Below are 20,904 nucleotides of genomic sequence, written 5' to 3'. Positions count from 1 at the left end.
TCTCAGCACCCTGGCAGGGGGCCTGACAATTGGGCACAGGGGACCCGATGAAGGGCCACTCCCACTTCCCCAACCACCCCCAGGAACCAAGACGTCCCCTTTCCCCCCAAATGACCACCCTTGCCTCGCCAGGGCACGACCGATTACCCCCGGCAAGGCAACCCAAACTTACCTGCAGTCCTGGCTCCATGTCCTTGGCTGGGCTACAGTCTCAGCAGTGGCCACGGCTCCCAGTGGCGCTGCTGGGACTAAGAGCTGCCAGCCAATGATTGGCTGGCAGCTCAATGAGGCGGGACTTCCTCCCTCAAGTGGGTGGAAGTCCCGCCTCTGAACAGTTAAAGCCAGAGGACCCATAAAATGTGGGACGGATCCCCAGGCTAGGCGGAAGTGGGTTCACCACCGAATTTTACGTCGGTGGCCAGCTCCCGTCTGCCCGACGTAAAATCCAGCCCAATCTATGCCTCAGTCTTGGCAGGTGGGGGATTTGCCTGACACTTATCCATTTCCCTTTTGAAAACTATTATGAATTCTGTTTCCACCTATGTTTCTGGTAGAACATTCCATGAACTGCTGCGTAATAATGTTATAAGTAGATTGATTTCTCCTAACTTCTCCCTTGCTTCATAAGAGCTTATGATGTTGGTAATATATTAGCATGGATAGAGGATTGGCTAACAGAAAACAGAGGCCCGGATAATCCTGTCAGTGGTGAAATGGCAGTATCTGCCACTGATACACAAAAAAATCCATACTTACTTGGATCGTAGGCTGCAGCAGGAACTTCCTCTTCTTGCTGCAGCAGGGCCTGGCGTCAGGAGAAAGAGTGAGGGCTTGATGTTTATTAAAGAGGCCTGGTTGTTGTGTTTTATTCTGAGATAAAAATAAAGTCTATGATTGAACGTATTGGTAAGTGGGAAAAAATTTAAATATATGTTGTGACCCGTGGAGAGGTGGAACTAGAATAAACAGTGCAATCCTCCCGCCTCAGTCGTAACACTGCATACTTAACTTTTTGTGATTCATGTATCACAGAGTTCTGCAATCTCTCTCCATTTAAATAATATACTGCTTTTCTATTCTTCCTACCAAAGTGGACAAGTTCAAATTTTCCCACATTATACTCTGCCAAATTTTTGCACACTCACTTAACCTATCTATGTTCCTTTGCAGACTCCTTATGTCCTCATAACTTACTCTCCAACCTATCTTTGTGTCATCAACAAATTTAGCAACCATGCATCCTGTCCCTTCATCCATGTAATTTATATAGATTGTGACACTCCACTAGTTACAGCCTGCCAACCTGAAAATGACCCATGTATCCCTATTCTCTGCTTCCGATTAGTTAACCTAATGTGTGCTAATATGTTACCCCCTACACCATGAGCTCTTACTTTATGTAGTAACCTTAGATGTGGCACCTTATCAAAAGTCTTCTGGAAATCCAAGTACACCACATCCACAGGTTCCCCTTTATCCATGTTGCTTGTTACTTCCTCAAAGAACTGTAATACATTAGTCAAACACTATTTCCCCTTCACAAAACCATGTTGACTCTGCCAGATTACATTAAGATTTCTAAGTGCCCTGCTATAACCTCCTTAGATTCTAGCATTTTCCCAATGGCAGATGTTAGGCTAACTGGCCTGTAGTTTCCTACTTTCTGTCTCCCTCCTTTCTTGAATAAAGGAGTTACATTCGCTATTTTCCAAACTGATGGTACCTTTCCAGAATTTAGGGAATTTTGGAAAACTACAACCAATGCATCTACTATCTCTGCAGCCACTTCTTTTACGACCCTAGGTTGAAGTCCATCAGGTCCTGGGGACTTGTCAGCCTTTAGTTCGAATAGTTTTCTCAATACCCTTCCCTGGTGACTGTAATTGCTTTAAGTTCCTCCCCCCCCCAATTCGCCTCATGATTTACAAGTATTTCTGGGACGTTATTTGTATCTTCTACAGTGAAGACAGACACAAAAATATGTTCAACACTTCTGCCATTTCCTTATTTCCCATTATTAATTCCCCAGACTCACATTCTAGAGGACACACATTAACTTTTGTTACTCTTTTTCCTTTTTTACACTTCTAGCTCGCTTTCTCTCATACTCTAAATTCTCCCTCATTTATTTTTTAGTCATTCTTTGCTGGTTTTTAAATTTTGTCCAATCTTCTGACCTACCACTAATCTTTGCAGAACTGTAAGCTTTTTCTTTCAATTGGACACTATCTTTAACTTCCTTAGTTAGCTACGGATGGTGCATCATTCTCATAGAGACTTTCTTTCTCACTGGAATGTAACTTTGCTGAGAGTTATGAAATATCTCCTTAAGTGTCTGCCACTGCATCTCCATTGACCTACCCTTTAACCTAATTTCCCAGTTCACTTGAGCCAGCTCTGTCTTCATACCCTTGTAATTGCCTTCATTTAAATTTAAAGTATTAGTTTTAGACCCATTCTTCTCGCCCTCAAACTGAATGTGAAATTCATTCATGTTATGATCACTGCTACCTAGAGGCTCCTTTACTATGAGGTCATTAATTAATCCTTTTCACCACCTCCCACAACCACCACCCCCCCCGCACTTCGCTCCCATGGTTCCCCAGCTCCTCGTCCCCCAACACGCCCCCCACCTTACCGGCTCCCCGGGTTCTTCCGGCTCATTGTCCCCCACTCACCCACCCTGGTTCCCTGGCCCCTACCCTGCCCCCAGCTCCTCTGTCCTGCCAGTATCTGAAACAGAACTTGATGGGAGGGGAAAAACACAGTAAAACCTGCCTGTGTATGAGTGCAGCCAAATGCCGCCCTGTAGAGGGATGCCCACACCCCCCACCAACCCACAGTGGTGCCTGGCTGCTGTATCTATTTCTTATTTACTTTTTAAAAAATTGATGAGACGGCACCTCCATTTTGAAGCACCCTCTCAATTACTTACCATTCGTTGCAGGCTGCTGCCCCTCTCAAGCTGGAAGGCCTTTGATTGGCCCTCCAGCTTCAAGAGCCTGCCCGCTGCCCTTAATTGGACTGGGAACCTCTCTCCATCCAATTAAGTGGATGACGCCTCCGTGCAAGTCCCAAAGAGTGACTGCTTCCCCATGACGGTGGGTTTGAGATCCAGAAACAGTCCCAACTCCAGTTTCCCACTTTCGGTGGGAAACCCAGCCCAAAAGGTCTGCAAAGGGATGTAGATAGGTTAAGCGAGTGGGCAAACATTGGGCAGATGAAGTATAATGTGTGAAAATATGAGGTTATCCACTTTGGTAGGAAGAATAGAAAAGCAAAATATTATTTACATGGAGAGAGACTACAGAATGCTGCAGTACAGAGGAATCTGGGTGTCCTCGTACATGAAACACAAAAGGTTAGCATGCAGGTACAGAGGTAATTAGGAAGGCAAATGGAATTGTGGCATTTATTGCAAGGGGATAGAACATAAAAGTAGAGAAGTCTTGCTACAACTGTACAGGACATAGGTGAGACTGCACCTAGAGTACTGTGTACAGTTTTGGTCTCCTTATTTAAGGAGGGACATATTGGAGGCAGTTCAGAGAAGGTTCACTAGGTTGATTCCTGGAATGAAGGAGTATCTTATGAGGGAAAGTTGAGCAGACTGGGCCTATGCTCATTGGAGTTTAGAAAAATGAGAGATGATCTTATTGAAGTAAATAAGATTCTGAGGGGACTTGATAGGGTAGATGCTGAGAGGATGTTTCCCCTCGTAGGTGAATCTCGAACTAGGGGGCATAGTTTCAGAAGGGGGAGGGTTCTCCCATTTAAGATGGGGATGAGGAAGAATTTGTTGTCTGAGGGTCTTGAATCTTTGGAATGCTCTACCCCAGAGGGTACTTGAGGCTGAGTAACTGAATATATTCAAGGCTGAGTTAGACAGATTCTTGAATTATAGGCGAGGCAAGGGTTATGGGGAACAGGCAGCAAAGTGGAGTTGAGGCCAAGGTCAGATCAGATTGTATTGAATGGCAGTGCAGGCTCAAAGGGCCATATGGCCTACTCCCGCTCCTATTTCTTATGTTCTTATGTTCCTTTAGTGATGATCTTAAATTTATAGCATCTAATTATAAATTCACCAACCAGTGGAAATAGTTTTTGCTATTACTTGCATTAATATAGCATCTTAAACATGGCAAATTGTTAGAGGCATGAGGAAAACTGCCACTGAGCCAAAAAGAAATAATTAGGAGGGGTGACCAGAAACTTGGTTAAGTGTCAGCTGTGGCCCAATGGGTAGCACTTTCACCTCTGAGTCTTAAGGTTGTGAATTCAAGTATAACTCCAGGACTTGAGCACAAAAATCAAGGCTAACACTCCAGTACAGTACTGAGGGAGTGCTTCACTGTTGGAGGTGCCTTCTTTAGGATGAGACATTAAACTGAGGCTCCGTCTGCCTTCCTAGGTGAATGTAAAAGATCCAATGGCAGTATTTTGAAGAAAAGCAGGGGTTATTGAAATGAGAAGCTTTTTATGTTGTCTGATGCAACATAAATGAGATGCGTGGAGTTCAGGAAGTTGAAGATCCCAAACAGGTTTATTAAACAGCTAACAAGTATATACAGTCCAGAGTTATCTATTTGCAGGTCTTGCCTCTTGTTGTTGCAGTTACAGAGTGAGACTGGCATGTCATCACAGGACTACATCCTGGCACTTAGCTCATTAGCATACTAAGATCTTAAAGGGCCATCACTCTTAAAGGAAATCACACAACATCCCCCTTCTTTCCAAAGATAAGTCTCGTATGCTAAACGTAAGAAACATATAAAATTAGATAACATCGAAATTATTTACACATGGATAGAGATTATGAACTTTACGAGAATAGAGGCTCAAAAGTCCTTGATCTTCTCGTTGGTTTGACAACTCTTGTTCGGGGAGTTTGCGTCTTACCTGTAGCTGTTTTTTCTGAAGCTTCACCCTCTCTGTATTCAGTTTCTGTTGCTCTTCCTTCAGCCTGCTAACATACTCTGTTGCTTTTCTCAAGATAATCATTTTTGGGGCCTTGTCAGTCTTGGAAACTTCTGGCATCTCATCTCGAAGAGCCAATAGACAATGCTTCAACTCATTTTTCCTCTGCCTCTTCAGGATATTGCGTGTCCTTTGCCTCTCCTCATCCTCCATGTGTCTGAAGGCTTGGCGCTCAAGGTCGAGGACTTGTTGGGGGAAGAGTACTTGGTCTTATGGAGGTACTTGTCTATTCTGGCTCATTGTGCTGCTGGCGGTTCTCTAGAGAGCAGAAGTGAAGGCGCGGCATAGTTGTGCTGTTGCTGGATTTCCAGACTGCACCATTTGATGCTGGTCAGAGTCTACGAGCGGGGTCCAGTCCTCAGAGATGTCCCCCGGCAATGCTGTCATGGATGGTGATGATGTCGAGGTCCTGACACTCTGGTAGTCCTGCCACTGCTGGTCCGCTCGTGTCTACTAGGTAGAACGTTTGTGGTTTCCACACCAACTTACTGTATCTGCATTGCATTGTTAATGTGCCAGTGCAAAGGATGGATGACCCACTGTATGCAGATAGCTTTGCATTTGCCAGTTGTATCATTGATTTCCACTGACTTCAGTACATATCTTTGAGGATACGGACTGGTAGGATATTTGCACTCGCGCCGGTGTCAATCTTGATCTTGAGTGTATGTTTGCCAGCTTTCTTTGGGCACATGATGTTGATAGTGACAAAAGCTTCCAGTTACTTGATTTCATCGACATGGTGTATCAGGTTCACAATGTGGAATGCCTGCTTGTCTTCTGACTGCGACCTGCCTCTCTGGATCTTGTCTCAGGTCTGTTTTGCCGTGGATTTTGTATATCGGCTTGTGTTTACGTCGGTCTCTGGCGCTTTCCTTGCTGCTGTTGCCCTGTTGTCTGTTTGTTTGTGCCTGTCACAGAAACGTATTTTTTTTCTCCTCGGATTAAAACAGTGCGTCTTTAAGACTCTGTTACAAACAGTGTATCTTTAAGACAGCGAGAGAAGCTTTTGGATTTCTGAGGCACAGTGTGCCAGCTGCACTTGTTACCTAGGCCACAGCAGGAGAGAGGTCATATGGTGTACTGTAACAATTTAACTGCATGTAAAAACCAGCTGAAACGAGTTTTGAAAGACTTGCCAGTGAAGTGTGCTTACTGAAAGGAAAAATCTATCTATTTCTCTCAGCAAAAATTCTACAAGGAGCGACGGGCCAAGTTAATTGCCAAAGGAGGAAAAAACCCTTTGAAGAGGGCGTTTGTATTGTTGAAGTAAAGTTTTGACTGAGAGACTGTTGATTTTAAAAATTCAAGTAGACTTATTGCTGTGCTCATCATGGAAAGAACTGTTTGATGCCTGCTGCAGCCGAAGTGTTTGAATGCCTATCTACTAAGAGACTATTTCATCAAATCCGCATGGAGACTTCAAGTGGCAATTGATTATTTTCACATTAGAATACCTCACCCATCAGGAACGTAACCCACAAAGACTTATATGCTAGTTATTTATTTATTCTTAAGAAACAGTTAATTTTTAAAAAAAAGAAACCAGTTAACCGTGATTTTTGAGTGTATGTGTGTGAATGGGCAATTAGGTTAAAATAAGAAGTTATAAGATTTTTAGACATAGGTTTATCTTAATAGTGTTTAAGATTTAGTTTTAATAAATAATTAACTTGTTGTCTAAAGATACCTGGTTTGGTCTGTTTTATTCTGGGGGTTACTGGAGTGTTTAATTTGGCTGTTTTCCAGTTGGGTGGGAAAACTAATAATATGTTGTGACCTGTGGAGTGATGGGACTGAATTGACAGCACATCACTCCCGTCTCGGTCGTAACAGCCCGACCGTGACTTCTAGCTGCATCTTTGGAGCCACAATTCCCGCATAGGCAGGCCCAGTGTCCTTTTGCACCGCATTCCTTGCACAGGTCACAAAATGCAGGGCAATTTTGCCGTGAGTGGGACAGACTGCACTTACCACACAGCTTGCTTGTTCTTTTCGACCTGGTTATGGTGCCGATACTGCTGGTTGCACATAGTGCTTGCAGATGCTGTTGTCCATCTACAATGGCTTCATATTTCCTGCCATCTTCCAGCAGTGCGTCAATGCTGTGACCTTTCTTTTTCCCAAGAGGTCTTTCTGCAATGCTTCAATGGGTGATGCTATGATCACCAAGTTGATTATTTGGTCTGACAGCTCACCTTCTGAGAAATCAAATTCATTGCCCTTACTTTGGCATCTGCTGATGAACTGGTCTATTGATTCCTGTGGCTGTTGCCTGTAGGATATCAATTCTAGGTGGTGAATTTGAAAATTCACTCCGAAATGGAGCTGTTCTTCCAGCACTCTCCTTATCTTTGCGGGATCTTTCTGGCCCTGTTCAGATAATCCAGAGGTATTGATTCTATGCAATGCCTCACTTACAATCACTATCATTATCTTTACAGCTTGCTTTTCTGGTTCTGTAATTACTTGGTCTGTAGAGCATAACTGCATTCTCTGTTGGAACTGTTTGAACTCGGATTCAATATCCAAGGCTTTCCAGTTCATGCTGGGAATATTGGTATCCATGTTCCTGCTGTTCTTTTGCTCTCCTACTTGCTTTAAGAACTTGCTTTGAGACCTGGTTCTTTGACTCTGTACTCTCTTCCCTTGAAAAAAAAATTCTCTTCTTTAGACTGGCTGATTTGATTGATAGGAGCAGCTTGTCAGTTCTAGTTTCTAGCACTCTAGTCTGTTTGTTTATACAGCTGTCCAATAGGCATTTCAAGTGCTTTTTTTCTCTGCTAAAGTTTGTTTATCCAGCCATTCAAGAGACAATTCTTCACACTTGAGTGGTTTTATGAGTTTTTAAAACTCAGACTGAGTGAATGTAAGTTTTTCAGCCTTCAAATGATTTAATAGGATTTCTATTTATAACTCTAGCTGTGAGCTGCGTGAATGGAGGATTCCAGTGCTTTTCACTGTTGGGCGCCTCCTGTAATGGCACATGCCATGATCAGCCTAAGAAAGGGATTGGGTCTTTTCCATATTTTTTACTCTCCATGGGAGCCTTTGAGAGACAAAAGAAATCAATTTTTTGAGGGCTTCAAGGCTTCTCTTTTTTTTTTAAAATGGGGGTTCCTCTACTGACAGTAGACTGACTCACCCAATCACAGTGATTGATCTGCAGCCTGTCATTCAGAGCTCTGTCTTCTGCAGCTGAAGGTAATTTTTTTTATTTACACTGTTTGGGTCAGTTTTAACTTTTAACTTTCTCTCTTCCTGCTGTAGGTATTTTTAAAGCTGTTTTCCTGTGGTCTTTGGATTCAGTCTTCTCACCACAGCTACCACCATGCAATGAAAAGCTTCTTTATGTTGTCTGATGCAACATAAATGATATGCATGGAGTTCAGATAGTTGAAGAGCTCAAACAAGTTTATTAAACAGCTAACAACTATATACAGTACAGAGCTATCTATTTTCAGATCTTGCCTCTTGGTGTTACAGTTACAGAGTTTGACTAGCATGTAGTCACATGACTCCATTCTGACACTTAGCTCATTAGCATACTAAGATCTTAAAGTGACATCACTCTTAAAGGCAATCACACAAGAGTGATCCTTGGTGTCCTGGCCAATATTCATTCCTCAATCAACATCAGAAAAACAGATTATCTGGTGATTATCACATTGCTGTTTGTAGGAGCTTGCTGTGTGCTTATTAGCTGCTGCATTTCCTACATTGCAACACTGACTACACTTCAAAAAGTACTGCATTGGCTGTCAAGCCCTTTGGGGCAACCTGTAGTTGTGAAAGATGCTATATAAATGCAAGTCTTTCTTTTCTTTCCAAAAATAGTGTGCTTTTAGGATGGCCTTAAAGGAGGAGAGGGAGGTGGAGGGATTTTGAGAAGGAATCCCAGAGAGCTGGACTTATGCAACTGAAGACACAGTCACTAATGGTGGGAGAAATGGATTGGGGGTGAGAAGGACTTGGAGTTGTACAACGAGTCAGAGGAACAGAGAGTTCTAGGGTGAGTGTTGTAGGTCTAGAGGAGGTTGTGGAGATTGGCATGGACGAAGTCATGGTGTAAATTTAAACACAAGAATGAGAATTTAAATCTGAGGCATTAGGAGACTAGGAGCCAATGTAGGTCCACAAGGACAGGGTGATGAGACAACAGGACTTGGTAGGGATAACACATGGGTTTAAACTTGCCTATTTACCTCATCATAATTCGTCATAATTCCGAATACCTCTATCCTCTTAATTTTGTCTGTTTTAAGGAAGAGAGCCCTAGTTTCTCTAGTCTCTCATCATAATTAAAGCCTCTTATCCCTGGTATCATAGTGAAACACTTCTATAACTATCCACTGATTTGTTAGCATCCTTCTGTACTGCACAAACCATAACACAATATTCCAACTGTAGCCTTACCAATGATTTGTATAGGTTTAAAATGATCTCTTTTTGTTTATATTCAGCACCCATATTTCTAAAACCTAGAATCCTTTTCTTTTCAGATTTTATCAACCTTTGCTCTCACTTTTAAAGATCTGTATATCCGACCAAGTTTTTGTGCTGTACTACTTTAAAGGTTTTACTATTTAGTGTATTTTTCCTCCTTCTTCCTCTCAAACTAATGCCTCACATTTGTCCACATTAATTTCCTCTCACCTCTATCTCACAAATATATTAAAAGTTGTTTAACAGTTCTCTTCATAGTTCCCCACATGCTCCCTATTTTTATTGACTGAAAATTTTGATATTGTTCTCCATAGATATTATACAATTTGAACAGCAGTGAATCGAACACTGACACCTGGGGGATAGTATTCCTCCAACCTGAAAAACATCCATTAAAAATTTTTTGTTCTTCACCAACTTCCTAGCTGGCACATTCCCTTTAATGCCATTTGCCTGAATTTTATCAAGTAGCCTTCTATGTTGCACCTTATTAAATGCTTTTGGGATATCCTTGTACAGAATATTCACTGTATTTACATATCAATATAGTCTGTTATTTCCTTAAAAACTCAATTAAATTTGTCATGTGATTGTCTTTTACATAATGGCTGTTTTTAATTAACCTATGTCCTTCAAAGTGAATATTAATTATATCCCGCATTATGGCCTTTACAAGCTTACCCATACCAATGTTAAGTTAACTTGTGATGACGGGACTGTTGCACAAACGCTCACTGGCAAAACTGTGGCAATCTGCCTGTGCGTACATGGTGCGTCTAACCTGCAAAGTCAGACAACTTACAGGGAGACCAGCTGCCTGTTAAGTAAATGTGGGAGAGTACCATCGTTAGTTCACTCTCCCCAAGCCTGGCCTGCAACATAAAAGCGGGAATTAGCAAGCTCTTTTTTAAAGGGAACCATGCTGTGACACATTTGATGGTACTGTTACTGTATGTAATGTAAGTAGATGGAGAGAGAGCTAGCTTCCAGGCAATGGCTTCTATCTTCAGCTTCCAGGCACTATATATGTGTTAATTAACTCAGGATAACTTTGCTTAAGATTTCAGCAATACCCTGCTGCGGTACATTCAAACTGGAAATGAGACTATTGGAGGATCTATTATGTTATCGTCTGTCACGTTGTTATTTTATATCTACCTGGAATTTTTCTTGCACTCCAGACACTTTGAAGGCTACGAGGACATTTAAACCTCTGGCTTGAGAAATGGAGATGCAAATACAAAACATAAGAACATATGAATTAAGAGCAGGAGTGGGCCATTCGATCCCTCAAGCCTGCTTCGCCATTCAATATGATCATGGCTGATCTGATTGTGGTCTTAACTCCACTTTCCTGCTTGGCCCCCCCCCCCCGCCATAAACCTTGACTCCCTTGTAAATCATAACTCTGTCTAACTCAGCCTTGAATATTTTCAATGACTCAGCCTCCACTGCTCGCTGGGGAAGAGAATTCCAAAAATTAACAATCCTCTAAGAGACGAAATTTCTCCTCACCGCCATCTTAAATAGGAAACCCCTTATTTTGAAACTGTGCCCCAGAGTTCTAGATTCCCCCACGAGGAGAAACATCCTCTCAGCATCTACCCTGTCAAGACCCCTCAGAATCTTATATGTTTCAATAAGATTATCTCTGATTCTTCTAAACTCCAATGGGTATAGGCCCAACCTGCTCAACCTTTCATCATAAGACAACCCCTTCATCCCAGGAATCAGCCTAGTGAACCTTCTCTGAACTGCTTCCAATGCAAGTATATCTTTCCTTAAGTAAGGAGACTAAAACTGTACTTCGTACTCTAGGTGCGGTCTAACCAAAGTCCTTTACAGTGGTAGCAAGACTTCCCTTCTTTTATACTCCATCCCCCTTGCAATAAATGCCAACATTCCATTTGTCTTCCTAATTACTTGCAGTACCTGCATGCTAACTTTTTGTGCTTCATGTACAAAGACACCCAGATACCGCTGCACCGCAGCATTCTGTAGTCTCTCTCCATGTAAATCTTCTTCTTTGGTCTCCTTGTCTCGAGAGACAATGGGTAAGCGCCTAGAGGTGGTCTGTAAAGCTGCGCCTGGAGTGGCTATAAAGGCCAATTCTAGAATAACAGACTATTCCACAGGTACTGCAGATAAAATTGGTTGTCAGGGCTGTTACACAGTTGGCTCTTTTCTTGTGCTTCTGTCTTTTTTCCTGCCAACTGCTAAGTCTCTTCGACTTGCCATTCTTTAGCCCCACCTTTATGGCTGTCCGCCAGCTCTGGCGATCACTGGCAACTGACTCCCACGACTTGTGGTCAATGTTACAGGACTTCATGTCACGTTTTCAGACGTCTTTAAAGTGCAGACATGGACGGCCGGTGGGTCTGATACCAGTGACGAGCTCGCTGTACAATGTGTCCTCGGGGATCCTGCCATCTTCCATGCGGCTCACATGACCAAGCCATCTCAAGCGCCGCTGGATCAGTAAGGTGTATATGCTGGGGATGTTGGCCACCTCGAGGACTTCTGTGTTGGAGATACAGTCCTGCCATCTGATGCTAAGGATTCTCTGGAGGCAACGAAGATGGAATGAGTTGAGACGTCGCTCTTGGCTGATATACGTTGTCCAGGCCTCGCTGCTGTAGAGCAAGGTGCTGAGGACACAGGCTTGATACACTCGAACATTTGTGTTCCGTGTCAGTGTGCCATTTTCCCACACCCTCTTGGCCAGTCTGGACATAGCAGCGGATGCCTTTCCCATGCACTTGTTGATTTCTGTATCAAGAGACAGGTTACTGGGGATAGTTGAGATTAGGTAGGTGAACTCTTGAACTACTTCCAGAGCGTGGTCGCCAATATTGATGGATGGAGCATTTCTGGCATCCTGTTCCATGATGTTTGTTTTCTTGAGGCTGATGGTTAGGCCAAATTCGTTGCAGGCAGCTGCAATCCTGTTGATGAGTCTCTGCAGACACTCTTCCGTGTGGGATGTTAATGCAGCATCGTCAGCAAAGAGGAGTTCCATGATGAGGACCTTCCGTACTTTGGTCTTCGCTCTAAGACGGACAAGGTTGAACAACCTGTCATCTGATCTTGTGTGGAGGAAAATTCCTTCTTCTGAAGACTTGAACGCATGTGAGAGCAGCAGGGAGAAGAAGATCCCAATCATTGTAGGTGCGAGAATACAGCCCTGTTTCACACCACTCAGGATTGGAAAGGGGTCTGATGAGGCACCGCTATGCTGAATTGTGCCTTTCATTTTGTCATGGAATGAGGTGATGATACTCAGTAGCTTTGGTGGATATCCGATCTTTGGTAGTAGTCCGAAGAGACCACGCCTGCTGATGAGGTCAAAGGCTTTGGTGAGATCAATGAAAGCAACGTTGAGGGGCATCTGTTGTTTGCGGCATTCTCCTGTAGCTGGCGAAGGGAGAACAGCATGTCAATGGTGGATCTCTCTGCTCGAACGCCACACTGTGCCTCAGGGTAGACATGCTCAGCCAGCTTCGGGAGTCTGTTTAAAATGACTTGAGCGAAGACTTTCCCCACTATGCTGAGCAGGGAGATTCCACGGTAGTTGTTGCAGTCACCGCAGTCAGCCTTGTTCTTATAGAGGGTGATGATATTGGCATCGCGCATGTCCTGTGGTACTGCTCCCTCATCCCAGCACAGACAAAGCAGCTCATGGAGTGCTGAGAGTATAGCAGGCTTGGCACTCTTGATTATTTCAGGGGTAATGCCGTCCTTTCCAGAGGCTTTTCCATTGGCTAGAGAATCAATGGCATCACTGAGTTCCGATTTAGTTGGCTGTTCGTCCAGCTCATCCATGACTGGCAGAGACTGGGCTTCATTGAGGGCAGTCTCAGTGACAACATTTTCCCTAGAGTACAGTTCTAGGTAGTGCTCCACCCAGTGGTCCATTTACTTGCATTGGTCAGTGATCGTGTCCCTTGATTTAGATTTGAGGGGGGCGATCTTCTTGATGGTTGGCCCAAAAGCTCTCTTAATGCCATCATGCCATCTGATGTTTTCGGTATCGGAGGCCAGCTGAATATGACTGCATAGGTGTTGCCAGTAGTCATTTGCGCAGCACCTGGCTGTTCTTTGTGCAGCGCTTCTGGTTACTTTAAGTGCTATGGATGTTAACTCGCTGGGGAGTTTCTTGTAGTTCAACAGTGCAATGCGCTTCGCAGCTATGACAGGTTCCAGCTCGTCAAAGTGAGATTGAAATCAGTCTGCATTCTGTTTCTCACGTTTGCCAAAGGTGGTCATTGCTGAGTCATAGATGGCGTCTCTGATGTGGGCCCACTTGGTCTCTGCATCCCCTGTAGGAGTGTTTTGAAGGACTTTTTCAAGTGAATTTAGAACTTATGTAACAGCTATGGATGAGAAATTCTGTTAGTGTTGATGCGCGGGCAGCCCTTCTGCTTGGAGTGATGCAGCTTCTTTGGTTTGAGTCTAACTTTGCTGCACACCAGGGAGTGGTCGGTGCACAGTCCGTACTGTGGAAGCTGCGTGTGATTTGGACACTGTTTATAGAGGCTCGCCTTGTGACGATGAGGTCCAGCTGGTGCCAACAACGTGATCTGGGGTGCCTCCAAGAAACCTGGTGACAGGGTTTAGTATGAAAAAACGAGTTGGTAAATAATATTCTGCTTATCTATTCTTCCTGCCAAAGTGGACAACCTCACATTTTCCCACATCATATTCCATCTGCCAAATGTTTTCCCACTTACCTAACAAATCTCTTTTGTTTTGCAGACACTGTGTCCTCCTCACAACTTGCTTTCCTACCTATCTTTGTATCATCTGCAAATTTGGCTACAATACACTCAGTCCCTTCATCCAAGTCACCAATATAGATCGTAAATAGTTGAGGACCCAGCACTGATCTCTGTGGCATTCCACCAGTTACAGTTTGCCAACCTGAAAATGTCTCATTTATCCCGACACTCTGGGGGAATTTTATGTTGTCCACCACGGTGGATTTGGTGGCATGCGGGGTGGTTTAATGAGGTGGGAGATGTTTTTTCGGATTCCCGATGGCAGGATATTTTAGAGGAATTAAGTTGGCGGCGAGTTTGCAGCAAGCTGGGGTTCCCCAACACGGTAGCAGATTGCAGCTTTGCATTCATTTAAATAACATGAATACTCATTACCCCACAGATAGTTACAATTTAGTTCTACTTGCCAGATTAGGTGAACAGCGAGCGATATTCCCATGCCACCCGGTTCACAAATGGGGAGGGATGGCATGAATACATTGATGATTGCACTGTGCACACTAATGGGGGGAGGCTCTATGGTAATGGAGGGAAGGGTAATGGTAACATTGGGTGCGTCAAGCTGGAAGGTTGCAGGAGGAGGTTGGAAGATGGGGAGACTTGCCCTGAATTCCATGCGCACCATCTTCTCCAACAATAATGGAAACTACTTGGACACTGAAGGATTGCAAGGAGAGTGGGAGGAGACAAATGACAGTGGATGTGTCATCTACCTGGCTACAATTTGATGGCAGAGATAAGGGAGCTGTTCATCGCCTCAATGTTTCAGCTCTGTACCAACAGAAGACTGGATCGCCACGCTCTGCTTATTTATTGTTCAGATAAGCCACAGTGTCATGGGTCTCATACACCCAATTTGTCTAGTACCACGGGAAGAAAAGCAAAGAGAGACGAAGGAGGGCTTTTTTCCCTCAACTCATGATGTCTGAGTGCCAGCAACAGGCAGAACGGGAAGGTGAGGATGCTGAGAATGATAACATCCAGGAACAGCATTATTGAAGAAGACAGGCACTGGCACATGATCGCATCCTCAGGAAAGGGACAAATTACCCATAAAGGTCAGAGAGGCAATGCCACAGGATGTCATGTGAAATAGCCACAGAAACTTGTAGGATCCTGCAGCATGACCTGCAGCCACTTGACTTCGGTGGGAATCCCATGCCAGTTGCCCTCAAGGTAACTGCTGAACTCAATTTTTTTTCCCCCAGCAGCTCCTTCCAGAGATCCACTGGTGACATATGTGGCATCTCACAGTCTGCGTCCCACAGGTGCATCAAAGGGGTGATCAATGCCCTTTTCAACGTGTCAATGATTTCATCTACTGTCCTGGAGACAAGGACATCCAGGCAGCAAGGTCTGCAGCCTTCGGCACCATCGCTGGGTTCCCTAGAGTGCAAGGGGTGATCAACTGTACTCATCTGGCAATTAAAGCTCCCTGGGACCAGCCTGCTGTCTTTTTCAATCGCAAAGGCTTCCACACTTTAAACATGCAACTGGTTTGCGACTACAGGAGAAGAATCATGCAGGTTTGCACACGTTTGCCAGGGAGCTGTCACGACTGATACATTTTCAGGAACTCCCAGCTGCCAGCAGTTTTCGAGGAACAAGCTGAAGTGGATGTCTGGATCCTGGGTGGCAAGGGTTACCCACTTTGTACATGGTTGATGACACCAGTACGTCATCCCCAAAGCACTGCTGAAGAGAGGTACAATATCGCTCACACATCCACCAGAGCCATCACTGAACATACCATTGACATGTTGAAAATGTGATTCCAATGCCTTGACCGGTCTGAAGGGGATCCTCAGTACGCGCCACAGATGGTGTCACAAATAATTGTTGTCTGCTGTGCCTTACAATTAGACGCAGCGACATTCTGCAGACGGAGGAACAGGAGGAACACCGGTCCTCCTCAGATGAGGATGACTATGAAGAGGGTGAGGGGGGAGGACAACAATGCCAATGATGCTGTCATCGATATGAGGGCCATGAAAAGACATGCAAAGGACATCAGGGAGAACCTCAATTATACACGTTTCAGCCAACAATAAGCCACATCATCAAGGAACATTGGGAGGAGAAACATAACAATTCCTCACAGAAATTCCCTTTTGCATGAGACCTTCTTCATCGCTGCAATCTCAACAAAGCGTGGCTGCACTTTCATGTAGTTGGCATTTGAAATCATCTATGCACTATGATGAATGCGACTACACACCACTGAAAGCAGCGTTAAGTTATGCAGCGGAAGCGAAAGTTACGACAACCTTTGGTCCCACCGTCGGGAACGCCACAGCACTTGTAAGATTCCACCCTCTGTTTCCTGTTAGTTAGCCAATCCTCTATCTATGCTAATATATTACCCCAACACCATGAGCTCTTATCTTGTGTAGTAACCTTTTACATGGTACATTATCGAATGCCTTTTGGAAATCCAAATATACTACATCTATTGATTTCCCTCTAACCACCCTACTTGTTACATCCTCAAAGAACTCATAAATTTGTCAAACACAAGTTCCCTTTCATAAACCAAGTTGACTCTGCCTGATTGTATTATGATTTTCTAAATGTCCTGCTACTACTTCCTTAATAATGGATACTAGCATTTCCCCAATGACAGATGATAGGCTAACTGGCCTATAGTTTCCTGCTTTCTGTTGCCCCCATCTTTCTTGAATAGAGGTGTTACATTTGTGGTTTTTCAATCTGTTGGGACCTTTCCAGAATCTAGGGAATTTTGGAAGATTACAATCAATGCATCGACTCTCTCTGCAGCCACTTCTTTTAAGACCCTAGGATGCAGGCCAATCATGTCCAGGGGAACTCTCAGCTTTTACCTCCCATTAGTTTTCCTAATACATTTTCTTAATAGTGATTGTTTTAAGTTCCTCCCTCCCTTTTGCCTCTTATTTTCTACTATTCTTGGGATGCTTTTTTGTGTCTTCGACTGTGATGACAGATACAAAATACTTGTTCAAAGTCTCTGCCATTTCCTTGTTTCCCATTATTAATTTCCCAGTCTCATCCTCTAAGGGACCAACACTTACTTTAGCTACTCTCTTCCTTTTTAAAGATTTGTAGAAGCTTTTACTATTTTTATATTTCTTGCTATTTTACTCTCATACTCTAATTTTCCACCCCATTTTTTTAGTCATCCTCTGCTGGTTTCTAAACTTTTCCCAATCTTCTGGCTACCACTTATCTGTGCAGCATTGTACACCTTTTCTTTCAATTTGATACCATCCTTAACTTCCTTAGTTAGCCACAGAGTCTCATGGAGTCTTTCTTTCTTAATGGAATATATCTTTGATGAGAGTTATGAAATATCTCCTTAAATGTCTGCCACTGCTTCTGTGCTGTCTTATCTTTTAACTTATTTTCCGAGTCCATTTTAGCCAACTCTGTCTTCATACCCTTTAAGTTTAATACACGAGTTTCAGACCCAAACTTCTCACCCTCAAACTGAATCTGAAATTCTATCATGTTCTGATCACTCTTGCCTAGAAAGTCATGAGGACTCTGGTGGTTGTGGATGAAACAGAATGGAAAGTGAGCTTTAGAGTGTTTTAGAGACTGGTGGTGGAAGTGACTGTAAATTCATTGATAGTGGAGTTCATTATAGATTTAAAAGACCTCGTGATTTTTGCAGTCATCGTACAAATACTTGTGTGTTCTGTATGCTTTCTTAATTTTTTCTAAATATATCTAGTTAGTTAATTCAGAACCCAGCTTGAGCATAGGTGTTGATAACACTGCAATGGCTTGGGATAGTCCATAGGGGGCACTAATGACCTAGGTTTAAGATTCCAAAGGATGCAAGGTCTCCTCTGCAGGGACAGAAATGTCTCATGGAGCACAGGAAATCAGATCTGCTTACAGGAACAGTATTGCGATTGCTGCAGGAATGAGTGCAGTAAAATATCCTAAAATGCATCAGACTGATGGCAGCACACGCAGCTTCATGGAATAAAATGTTCAGTGCATTTTTTTTTGTTCAGAGAAGCGCATGTAATTTCCTAGATCATACTCCTTGTGAATTCTTATAAAAGTAATGCAAGGCTTTCTTCCTCTGAAGTTTTCAAATACCACTTTGTCATGAAAGCAGTACCTGTTTGAAATGGCTTCCGTTTTATAAACTACGCTTTAAAGCAGGAGAAAGTTTTAAAGCTTAGATTTCAAACAGCAAGAAGCAGCTGATTTTTTTCTTTTCAGGACTAGTCCTTCTGCGAAAATGAAACACTCAAAAATTCAAAAGGATCGCTTTCACAACGATGAGGAAAATCCGGTGAGTAGAAAACTCTCTTCACCCTTGCTTTCCTGTTTTGCTATCTAGAAATTGTAGATCCTCATTATAACCGTTTCCTTTGAGTGTGTTCCCCAAACTTTCTCTTGCAGATCATGTCAGTGCCAAGTAACATCAACCTGGGACCATCCGCCAATTCCTAGTAAGTTTATTTTAATATTGGAATAATAGCCCATTATCCCTGGAAACATTTCATTTAAAAATGATTATTTTCTTGCAGTGCCAAACCAACAGACTTTGATTTTCTAAAAGTTATTGGAAAAGGGAGCTTTGGGAAAGTAAGCGAATTATATTATTACTAGTTTGATTTTATTTCTATTTCATTCTGTTTGTACTTTTTTGTTTGAGTTTCTCCTCCAATACAAATTTTGAACCTGCTTTACCAAACTTCTATATTTTGTTTCCACTTTATAGAGTGCCTTTCTTTTTAAAAAAAATATATTGTTTATTGAGTAAGCTTGGGTAAGTCCAGGTCCAACAAAAAGGACAGTTTACGGAAACTTGCATCTGACTTTAAATATGTTCAAATTTGTTAGTCAAACTTGGTCAAAATTAACCTTTACTTGCAATATATAATCAATGTAGAGTTGGAAAATATGTAACTTTTGAAGCCCATGTGTGACACACAGAGTTCGGACATAAAAGCTCTTAACTTTTATTTAGGTTCTCCTTGCAAAACGTAAATCGGATGGCAGATTTTATGCCATCAAAGTCTTGCAGAAAAAAATGATCCTGAATAGAAAAGAAGTAAGTATAAAATTGTCCTCATTGCTTAATTCCTTGAGTGTGCACTTTAATGCACAGACTTAAATTTTACTCTGTATCTCTTAATGACTATACCTATATCACAAGTGTCCTGAAGGAATTTCCTCACAACACAGAATGTCAGAATGTATTGGCAGTTGAGCTTATTGTGTACAATACGTAATGAAGTAAAATAGTTTGCAGTGTATCAGATGCTTGGAACTAGAAAGTGGGGCATTTTTAATCACTTGTAAATGGGAGCTCAAACAATAACATTTTATTTACCTCCGATAATTTTTTTAAGCATTGGTGCAGTCGTATTCACAGACCAAGCTCAAAAACAAGTCATGGAAGTTGGTGACAGGAATCCCCAACCACTTTAGTAACTGGTAAACCATGGTGAGATTGTTATTCTCTCCATCTCTCCTTAACTGAATATCAATGTCATCCAGTCTTCAGTGATTCCCTCTTACTAGTCTAGAAAATTAATCTCTTACAGCTGATGCTACAGCTACATGCATTCATGTAGCATATTTTAATGTGGATACATATCCTAAACTGCTCCACAGAGATGTCTTCCAAACTGGATACCAAACCCTGATGTCAGGACAGGAGGTGACAAAAAAGTTTTTTCGAAGAGATGTGTTTTAAGGAGGGTCTTAAAAGAGCAGGGAGGTGAAGAGCACTTTAGCAAGAGAATTCAAAAGTATGTGACTGAGGTAGCTGAAGACTTTGCTGCCAATGGTAGGACAAAGGGAGGGAGGAATTGCAAAAGGGCCAGAGTCAGAAGAGTGGAGAGTTTGGGTTGGTGGGGCTGGGGAGTACTTGTAGGGCTGGACAAGGTTACAGAGATAACGAGGTTGTGACCATAAAAGGAGTTAAACACAATTTTAGAATTGGCATGCCTGGGACCAAAAGCCAAATACATCAGCAAGATCAGGATGAGTGGTGAAGGGATACAAGACAGGATATGGGCTGTAGAGTTTTAGATGAGCTGAAGTTTATGACAGGTGAATAATAGGGTGCTAATCAGCAGACATTAGAACAGTTGAGTCTAAAGGATGAAGGTTTCAGCAACAGATTGGTTGAGGTAGAAGTGGAGACCAGTGATGTTAGAGAGGTGGAAGTAAGCAGTTTTTGTAATGGAGAGGGTATGGAGTCATAAACACAGCTCAGGATTGTGTAGAATTTGTAGCGGGGCCTAAAGGTGATGACTTTCATCTTCCCAACGTTAGCTGAAAGAAATCACAGCTTATCCAAAACTTAATGTCAGACAAGTGGTCTAACAATACAGTGCCAGTGGAGGGTTCAAGAGAAAGTGGTGGTGAGGTAGGGCCAATGTTGTCAGCGTATATATGGAAGCTGACCCCATGTTTGCAGCTGATGTTACTAAAAGGTAGCATATAGATGAGGAAGAGGAAGGAGGTCAACAATAGATCCTTGGGGATCTCCGGATGTAATGATACAGGGTTGGGAAGAAAAGCCATTGCTGGAAATGTTCTGGCTTTGATCAGATAGGAAAATGTGTAAGCAAGGGCAGTCTCATTGCACTGAACAACGAAGGAAAAGTGTCAGAGGAGAATGGTGTGTTCAATCACAATAAAGGCTGCAGAGAGATTGAGGAAGATGAAAAGAAATAATCCACCATGATCC

At 42.9% G+C, this 20,904-nt stretch overlaps 2 protein-coding genes across 2 annotated transcripts in view; one reads left to right on the top strand and one right to left on the bottom strand.

The window, feature by feature from the left end:
* slc2a10 (solute carrier family 2 member 10) overlaps positions 1 to 7,545 on the bottom strand; it is a 67,463-nt gene extending 59,918 nt beyond the window's left edge. Inside the window, exons 1-4 of the mRNA XM_068048572.1 lie at positions 7,206 to 7,545; positions 6,952 to 7,113; positions 4,900 to 5,162; positions 2,362 to 2,473 (exon numbers count right to left, since the gene is read on the bottom strand). Coding sequence (XP_067904673.1) covers positions 2,362 to 2,473; positions 4,900 to 5,162; positions 6,952 to 7,113; positions 7,206 to 7,545 — 877 coding nt within the window. The remainder of the gene's footprint in view (positions 1 to 2,361; positions 2,474 to 4,899; positions 5,163 to 6,951; positions 7,114 to 7,205) is intronic.
* The window catches only part of sgk2a (serum/glucocorticoid regulated kinase 2a), a 49,637-nt gene that overhangs the window by 1,904 nt on the left and 26,829 nt on the right, over positions 1 to 20,904 (top strand). Inside the window, exons 2-5 of the mRNA XM_068048841.1 lie at positions 18,417 to 18,489; positions 18,600 to 18,649; positions 18,728 to 18,785; positions 19,171 to 19,254. Of these exons, the coding sequence (XP_067904942.1) occupies positions 18,436 to 18,489; positions 18,600 to 18,649; positions 18,728 to 18,785; positions 19,171 to 19,254 (246 nt within the window). The 5' untranslated portion in view covers positions 18,417 to 18,435. The remainder of the gene's footprint in view (positions 1 to 18,416; positions 18,490 to 18,599; positions 18,650 to 18,727; positions 18,786 to 19,170; positions 19,255 to 20,904) is intronic.

Source organism: Heterodontus francisci, chromosome 16 (genome assembly GCF_036365525.1).
Source record: "Heterodontus francisci isolate sHetFra1 chromosome 16, sHetFra1.hap1, whole genome shotgun sequence".
Taxonomy (NCBI): Eukaryota; Metazoa; Chordata; class Chondrichthyes; order Heterodontiformes; family Heterodontidae; genus Heterodontus; species Heterodontus francisci.
Note: the sequence above shows the minus strand (reverse complement) of the source record. Positions and strands in the feature narration are given on the sequence as shown.